Consider the following 9,057-nt stretch of genomic DNA (forward strand, 5'->3'; position numbering starts at 1 on the left):
TCACCGCACGTCACTGCTCTATGCACATTAGTTGTCTTAATATCAGTTAAATTCAGCTTCAAACTACCGTATTTGCTTGAATTGCCGCAGGACATATAGTATGCGCCTGCCTTGAATTACTGCCGGTCAAACTCGCTTCCCAAAATAATTAGCGCATGCTTAGTATTACCGCCTGGTCAAACTCGTGACGTCACAAGTGACACTTCCTCTGTCATCATTTTCAAAAAGGAGGAGGCTGATTTATTTGAAATCGCATAAAGGGAAGAGGATTAAGAGCTATTCAGTAGGATTTAAGGTCCAACCATACATCACACTCAAATTTTTACTGCATACCTTTGGTAAGTGCCGGAGTGAGAAGAGGTTTTAAAATAATTAGCGCATGCTTACTTTTACCGCATGCCTTTGGTAAGCGCAGGAGTGAGAAGAGATTTTAAATTATTTAGCGCCCCGGCGGCAATTCAAGGAAATACGGTAAATGACGGTGATCATTAAAGTTGTTTTTATTTGCTTGTTATATAGCTACAGGCGACATATCTACCTCCGTTCCCATGGCGGCGAGTGTGGAGAAGTAATGTGTTTCAGTTGCTTAAGCGGTTTTCACAGAAGAAACGATGTGGCTTGTGGAAACAAACTGTCATCCATCTTTGGCTTTTCTGTCCACTCAGGTGAGCATTGAGATATTGTGTTTAGGCCTACACTGTATCCCAGATCTCGCCAGGTGTTTAAATATATTTCCTTGTTTTTTGACGCCAACCTGCAATTCATTTGAAGAACTGGAAAAAAAAAAATTCCACCTCACATAATGCTGAGATGGAGTTACAGGAACGGGAATTAACTCAAGTTTGTTGCAATTCAAAGTATCCAAGTAAAAATGTAATCATATAAAAGTAATTATCATGTGTTTCACATTTTTGACTTAAATTCCAAAAATACTTTGCAAAGTATTTCCAAATATATCAATTTTGAATTATTGGATACAGAAAAGAGTTCTAGGAAATGGAGGTACTTTTCCACTATTTAGAATTCCTAAGTAAGAACAATTTCCCTTGAGTATCATTTAAGTTTGTCTAAGTCTAAGTCTAAGTAAGGATGGTGAAATCAAATTTTTGGATGTGATTAATCACAAAAAAATGATTGCAGTTTTATTGTACTGTATAAATGCAGATTAATCACAAAATGTGTTTTGACCGCACACGCTCCTTTACTTAACTGTGGATGGTTACCTGAAAGGTGGTGTGGGATGTTATACGGTTAGTGATCATGTCAATGCATATGCTAGTACTCCAACTAGTGTGCTCGCTGGCAACGTTTGCTTCAAAACACATCCTGACTGAAAATAATACTGTTAATAGGTTTTGAGCAATTAAATGATGTGCATTCAATCGAAAAACATTCACATATGACATTCTGACAATAAAATTATATTTGTGTCAAAATATGAGGGCCTTTTTTTAAGCTAATTCAAATTACCCAAACAAGTAATTTACTGTGATCGTCGCGATTTATCGAAATTCAAAAACTACAATTGAATCTGATTGGAAAAAATTATTAGCACTATTTATAAAACATTAGAATAAATGATCTGTTTTATAGAAATTCTCAATTGTTTACTGAAAAACCTTTGCTGTATAAGGTAAACAAAAACTCAATCTACTACAGCATTTTGTACCTAAAACTTGTCTGAATGTAAGAAACTAAACATATAAAGTCCACATTAGATTAAGGGTGTCTCGATACAACTTTTTTACTTTCGATACAGCCTTAAGTAGTCACCAATACTGATATTGAGCCGATCAATACCAGCACAAATCATATTGCACACAGGTGTGAAATATTTAGAAAATGTTTGATCAAGTAAAATTACTCAGAGAACAACGGTGGGTATGAAAAACAATAACCCTATGACTGTTCTGAATTAAGGGAGAGTGGTAACATGTTTTTAGCGCCACATGGTGGACGACATTAATTCAGTAAATTAAGCTCACGATGCACTAAATTAAATGATGCGGACACGTTTGTTACAGGATACTTTCTAATATGCTTCTACTTCTAAGACTTCGTATGTATAAGTAATATGCAACGATAATTATATGATAAGTGTTTGTATTTTACGATAATTATATGATAATTGTTTGTATTGGACTGCAATATAGTTCTATGAAGGACCCTTATAATGTATGTCTAGCTTGTGTGCCTAGCTGTGTAGCTGTTAGCTCCATGTAGCCTATAGACTACCATGTTTACCTTTTGTTAATGACTTCACTAAAATCCAAGAAAGGACCAACTTTTTATTGGAGGACATTTCGATGTTAATTGCTTTGCACAAGTAACTGCTTGTATAGAAGCTAATTATTGCAGCGATTTTACATGCAAGCCAATATTAGTTTTTTTGCTGATATCTGATAGCAATATCAGATTGGGACACCCTATACATGCAGATCATAGTAATATTATTTCCATGAAACCAACATTTTTAATTGAAATTTCGCGTCATTTCAATTCTATTTTCTTTCATTTTAATTGCAATTGTACTTCCAGTTGCAATCTTAATTCAGATTCAATTCATATTTGTGGGGACTGCTTTGGAATTCTCCACTCTGTTCAAAATGTTGCACCAGCCATGCTCCATAAAATCAGTATAAACAAATGAGGATGTTGGGTGGGATGCATTGTGATCGTCTACATCAGGGGTGTCAAACTCAGTTTAGATGGGGGCCACACGGAGAAAAATCTACTCCCAGGAGGGCCGGGCTGGTAAAATCACGGCACGATAATTTAAAAATAAAGACAACTTCAGATTGTTTTCTTTGTTTAAAAATAGAACAAGCACATTCTGAAAATGTACAAATCATAATGTTGTTTATAGTATTCTATTTGTATTTGTTGTTATTTATACTTTCTCAATAAATTATGCAAAATTGTTCATCAGTCAACTCATTGGTGTTAGTTATCAATCTCATCATGATTCAAAAATTATATCAAAATCAAATTACAGGATGTTATTTATGTGGTTTGCTCATGTTCCTCGACTGATGTACTAACATGTGGTTTATTTTGTTTACATATTGAGCATCATCTGCAAAGATAAAAATAATTGCTATTGCCACATCTAGAGGACACATTTAGAACAGCGGTTTCTTTCATTCAAAAATTTCAACAAATTTTTATACCGCGTAAACTCGTCCCGTGGGCCGGATGAAACCGGTTAGGCCAGCGGGCCGTATGTTTGACACCCCTGATCTACATGCATTAATGAGTCCCCTTTTTTTTTACCATGATATGCACGCTTTATAGACACTCTGAATTTGTTAAACACACACGTTGTGCTTTCTATGTTTTGTCATTATCGCTGTCTTTTCTGTGCTGGATGTCCCCACCAGACTTAAGCTCCATCAGCTCCACTTCATGCTTTGCTGCAGTCTCCAGCTCCTTCTGCTTGTTGTAAAACACCACAAAGTTGTTAATGATAGGGTGTATAGGTAAGGCGATGGCTATGACTCCACACAGGAAACTCAGGGCTGCGTTACACTTGCCCAGAGTGGTTTTGGGGTAGATGTCTCCGTATCCCACCGTAGTCATGGTGATGATGGCCCACCAGAAGGATTGTGGAATGCTCCCGAAGAGAGTCTTGGGGTGACTTTGCTCCATTGTGTAGCCCAGGGCGGCGAAGACAAAAATCCCCACGCCCATGTACATGAGGAGCAGCCCCAGCTCCTTGAGGCTCCTCTTGAGGGCGTGTGTGAGTGTCTGGAGTCCTGAGGAGTGGCGCGCCAACTTGAAGATGCGCGCTATGCGCATGATGCGCAGCGCCTGCACCGCCTGCTGAACGTTGGCCAGCTCCATCATGGAGAAGGTGCCGAGGTACGTCAGACTGAGCACCACGTAGAAAGGCATGATGGCCATGAAGTCGACGATGTTCATGAAAGAGAGCGCAAAGTGCAACTTGTCGGGTGAGGAGGCGAGGCGCAGCAGGTACTCTGCCGTGAACCACATCATGCAGGCGGTCTCTATCGCCTCCAAAGTCGGGTGTTCCACCAGCTTCCCCTCGGCGTCTGACACCTGCAACTCCGGGATGGTTCCCACGCACATCACCACCGCCGACACCAGGACGGAGAGGAAGGACGCGATAGCAATTACGCGCGCCGGGAAGGAGGAACCAGGCTTCTCCATGAGCCTCCAGACGACCCTCTGACACTGCTGGGTGCCAGAAGCGTTCTGGTCCTCCTCCAGATCCTCCAAAATTACCTTCACCTTGCCGGCGATGTCCTTCAGCTCGCCCTCCTTCTCGCTCAGGTAACTTTTACAGCAGTCATCCAAAACACTCTGGTCGATCTTCCAGAATTCCATCTCCTTGATGAAACAAATGGGGCAAATGCCGCGTTTTATGTGGATTTCATCCAGGTAATAAACATCCATGATGCACTTGAAGGCATCTGGATCTCGGTCGAAGTAAAACTCTTTCCTGTTGGGGTCAAAGTCGTCACAGAGAGAGGAAATAAGTTCGTCGTTGTGCGCCGAGGAGCTGTTCAGCAACTCGGCCAGTCGGCTCTCCGGGTAACGATTGAGAACATCCCCAAAAAGCACCACTCGGACCCCGCCGATGTTCACCGTGATCTCAGGCTCATCCTCGCACCTCCTGTATCTGGGCTTCGGGATCGTCCACATGTTGTTGGAGCAAACACACTGCTGGATCCTATTAGTAGAATTAGCGCGTACTGCAGATTTTAAAGTGCAATTGTTTTCCTCTTCAAGCTGACAGAGTGACTGACACAGCTTGTGTGTGTCTTTTTGTAGCAAGGAGAGTGAGAGGGAACACTTTCACTGCTTGCATTGAGCTCACCTAGCGGTGAGCTTCCGTATTACATCGTTGCTTCACTGATCCATCATCAGACCTGATCTATTGGGTAGGGCAGGGGTCGGGAACCTTTTTGGCTGAGAGAGCCATGAAAACCAAATATTTCAAAATGTATTTCCGTGAGAGCCATATAATATTTTTTTTAACACTTACAACGTGTATTTTAAGACCAACATTTTTAGAGTATAATAAGTCTCTTATTCTTTTTAATAAGATTGTTATTCTAAAGCTAACCAATAATAAATATAATACTTCTAGAACAGGTGCGATAGAAAATGGATGGTTGAATTAAAATGCATGAGAATGTTTTATAATTTGAACGTTATTTTTAACACTGCGATTAACAGCGGAATTATTCATTACTTATCGTGTTAAGCGATATCAGCTAAGATTTATCTGAGAGCCAGATGCAGTCATTAAAAGAGCCACATCTGGCTCTAGAGCCATAGGTTCCCTACCCCTGGGGCAGGGCAATCTTTTTTCGGTCCTGTTCTGAGCTTTTTTTCCCAAACATCTGTTTTTGCTGTGTTGTTCACATCGTAATTGTTATCAAATTGTTTGATATTGTTAAGGGTGGGCGAAACTGCAAATTTTGGCATGGATCTGATACCAACTAAATCAGTGGTTCTTAACCTTGTTGGAGGTACTGAACCCCACCAGTTTCATACGCACATTCACCGAACCCTTCCTTAGTGAAAAAAAAAAATAAAAAAATTTCAAATTCAAGACAAATGTATATGTTTTGGATAACACTTTATTATAGGGAACATATTCTAACTAACAGACATAATTTAGAGTTATTTGGACACTAGGGGAACATATTATAAGTAATAAAGACTAGTTATTTGGTTTGGGTTAGGGTCAGGGTTGGAGGGCTAGGGTAATAATAAGGCCATGCCGAATAGGACATTAATAAGTACTTAATAATGACTAGTTAAGAGCCAATATGTTACTAATTTGCATGTTAATAAGCAACTAATTAATGGTGACTATGTTCCCCCATACTAAAGAGTCACCATGTTTTTTTACTGGTGCACAAAATGAACCGTGCATGAACATCACCTTGTTCAAACAACAAAACCAACACTGTGCATAACCTCACAACAAATTACACACCTGCAAATCAGTCAGCTGTTGCCGTATCCGTAATACGCCGATAAGGAGAAGTTTGTATTTACGCGATGAGTCGGGTGTGTTTTGACCTCCGCCGAACCCTTGAGGCCGACTCACCGAACCCCTAGGGTTCGATCGAACCCAGGTTAAGAACCACTGAACTAAATAAAGGTTTGGTATATTACTTTTGAAGATCCATCCATTTTCTACCGCTTATTCCCTTTTGATGTAGCCTGTCTCAGCTGCATTCGGGCGGTAGGCGGTGTACACCCTGGACAAGTCGCCACCTCATCGCAGGGCCAACTCAGATGGACAGACATTCACACTCACATTCACACACTGGGGCCAATTTAGTGTTGCCAATCAACCTATCCCCAGGTGCATGTCTTTGGAGGTGGGAGGAAGCCGGAGTACCCGGAGGGAACTCACGCGGTCACGGGGAGAACAAGTTAACTCCACACAGAAAGACCCCAAGCCCGGGGATGGAACCCAGGACCTTGGTATTGTGAGGCACATGCACTAACCCGTTTCACCGTGCTGCCCTGATATGAATATGATTGCTTTTAATTTGTTAATCGTATCAGAATCATTTTTGTAACACCATCAACCAAAAAACAGTAATTCCCTTTAAATACATACAATTGTTTGAGCAAAATAAAATGAATGCATGTAAACAAAAGCCACAACTTCCATTGACTAATTCAAATATTTAGGATTTTTGGCCAAATATTTTGGATTTTTGCCTCCAAAGCCCTTCTTGTGTCCATCTTATCACATCTGACTCTAATGCTACTCTCAGTACCAAAAACCAATACTATCCATATTTTGTTTAAGTATTTTGTACTACTGCGATGAGATGGCGACTTGTAGCTGAGATAGGCACCACGCAGCGGCCCCCGCGACCCCAAAGGGAATAAGCGGTAGCAAAAGGATGGATGTTTTGTACTAAAAGCTACATAAATACATACATTAAATAAAAAGGTAAATACTACTATTGACTTTCTGTTCAAACAATTGTATGTAATAAAAATAATTGGGTTATTTTTTTTACATTGTTATCTAAGTATGTTTTAGAGCACTGACACAAAAATCCTCAACAGTATTGATGTTATCTTTGACCAAAGCTTGCTGACATCTTAGTTTTTTTAAGTACCAACACGAAGATACATGTAAATATTTTGCACTCATGCTGTGCCTTTTTATGCAATTAAAACAATTTCACTTAACATTTGAGATCATTGCATTTTGCACTCATGACTACACAAAGCTTTTCTACAATTCACTACACATTTCTTGGTAGAAACTCGAATATTCTTGTGATAAACAAGAACTTTGATTTTAATGACGTCATTAGGAATAAAAAGACTCGCAAAAGCAATATTTACATACACCCAAATCGTCAGGCGGATTAGCACTTCCAAACATGAGGTTTTACTCCTGGGCCACCAACATTAAAATTCTTAATAATGGCTGTAATATGAAGCATTTGATCGCCTTCTGTTATGGCTGGTTATGGAGGCTAACTCAACTAAACCAGTATCTCTTAAGGCTGTGGTTCACTCCCCTATCCACTCTCCTACTTCCGCTTTTTACGAAAAATCCTATTGTAAGCGCTATTTTGTTTTACAGACTATTTTTAGTCTTGCACCCATCACTGCTAATTATGCTTTCCCTCCCTTTCTTGGTCAAGTCTGGGGATCAACGACATTAAATATGTATACATTGTCAACACTTTTGCCTATCTTCAACAATTTTGTGATACATTTTCATTCCCTAATTAACCCTTTCTTTTTAAAATATCTAGAGATCCAGGGTTTTGTTCTTAATACTTTCCCTAGGTTTCCAGATTTACCGACGGACAGTCTTAGAAGCGTTTCTGACGCATATTTACAACTAAGCTGTTATTTTACGTCCTGAGTCTCTAAATTCATTTATGTCACTTTGGGAGGAGACTTTAGGAGTGAACCTATCTGAGGATAGCTGGACAGATATTTTAAGTAGAGTTCATAAGTCTTATCTGTGCAAGACAAAGCTTCATCCAATGCAAGCTAATACATCATACTTATTATACCAAGGTTTGACTAGCTAAGATGTATGAGGGAATATATGAATAAAGTGATCTGTGCCAACAGTCTCCAGCTAATGCACATGTTTTGGATCTGCCCATCCCTGTGCAGTTATTGGACAGAAACTTGTCTGTGGTCACTGATGAAAGGATTGAACAGAATCCTTGAAGGGGATGAGGTGGCACCCCATTTATCTACCCGTAACAAATCAAAAAATAATCTTGTAGCTTCCACTACTCTGGTTGGAAGACTGTGTTGAATTGGAAGGCGACAACGCCTCCTTGCCACACACACTGGTTTAATGATGTTTTGTATTTTCTCAAACTGGAGTAAATATTTGTTCTGCAGCGTTTCAAGAACTGCAGGATGCCTTTCAAAGATATGTAGGAGAAACTGATCTGAAAATTAACACTTATTGAAACACAACTGTGTTGTGGGTGGCTGATGTCTTTTGTGTGCTTGTTGGTTTTTATCTAAGGCCATTCAAGAATGCAGATGTCTTGTGTTTTTTTGTTGATATTAGTCTGTGGTTCCTTTTTATTTTATTTTTGTATTTGTTTCTATTAATACTATAATTGGATAAATACTGTATATATATATATATGTTTTATTAATATTTTACTTGGAAAAATCATTTGATGTACTTGTGTATACTTTCGTAAATTGTCCATCCACCCATCCATTTCCTACCGCTTATTCCCTTTTGGGATCCCGGGGGGCGCTGGCGCCAATCTCACCTACAATCGGGCGGAAGGCGGCGTACACCCTGGACAAGTCGCCACCTCATCGCAGGGCCGACAGACAGACAACATTCACACTCACATTCACACACTAGGGCCAATTTAGTGTTGCCAATCGACCTATCCCCAGGTGCATGTCTTTGGAAGTGGGAGGAAGCCGGAGTACCTGGAGGGAACCCACGCATTCACGGGGAGAACATGCAAACTCCACACAGAAAGATCCTGAGCCTGGGATTGAACCCAGGACTGCAGGACCTTTGTATTGAGGCAGACGCACTAACCC

General features: G+C 40.0%; 1 protein-coding gene across 1 annotated transcript; it reads right to left on the minus strand.

Moving 5' to 3' along the window:
• Window positions 1-2,222: 2,222 nt before the first annotated feature.
• Window positions 2,223-4,774, minus strand: LOC133550223 (potassium voltage-gated channel subfamily F member 1-like). The gene has a single exon (XM_061896375.1). The coding sequence runs from the start codon at window positions 4,663-4,665 to the stop codon at window positions 3,331-3,333; it is 1,335 nt and encodes a 444-aa protein (XP_061752359.1). The 5' UTR covers window positions 4,666-4,774; the 3' UTR covers window positions 2,223-3,330.
• Between the last annotated feature and the right edge of the window lie 4,283 nt (window positions 4,775-9,057).

Source organism: Nerophis ophidion, linkage group LG03 (genome assembly GCF_033978795.1).
Source record: "Nerophis ophidion isolate RoL-2023_Sa linkage group LG03, RoL_Noph_v1.0, whole genome shotgun sequence".
Taxonomy (NCBI): Eukaryota; Metazoa; Chordata; class Actinopteri; order Syngnathiformes; family Syngnathidae; genus Nerophis; species Nerophis ophidion.

Bases quoted from the DNA above. Each gene is read 5' to 3' on its own strand.
- LOC133550223 (XM_061896375.1), bottom strand. From the start codon at position 4,665: ATGTGGACGATCCCGAAGCCCAGATACAGGAGGTGCGAGGATGAGCCT.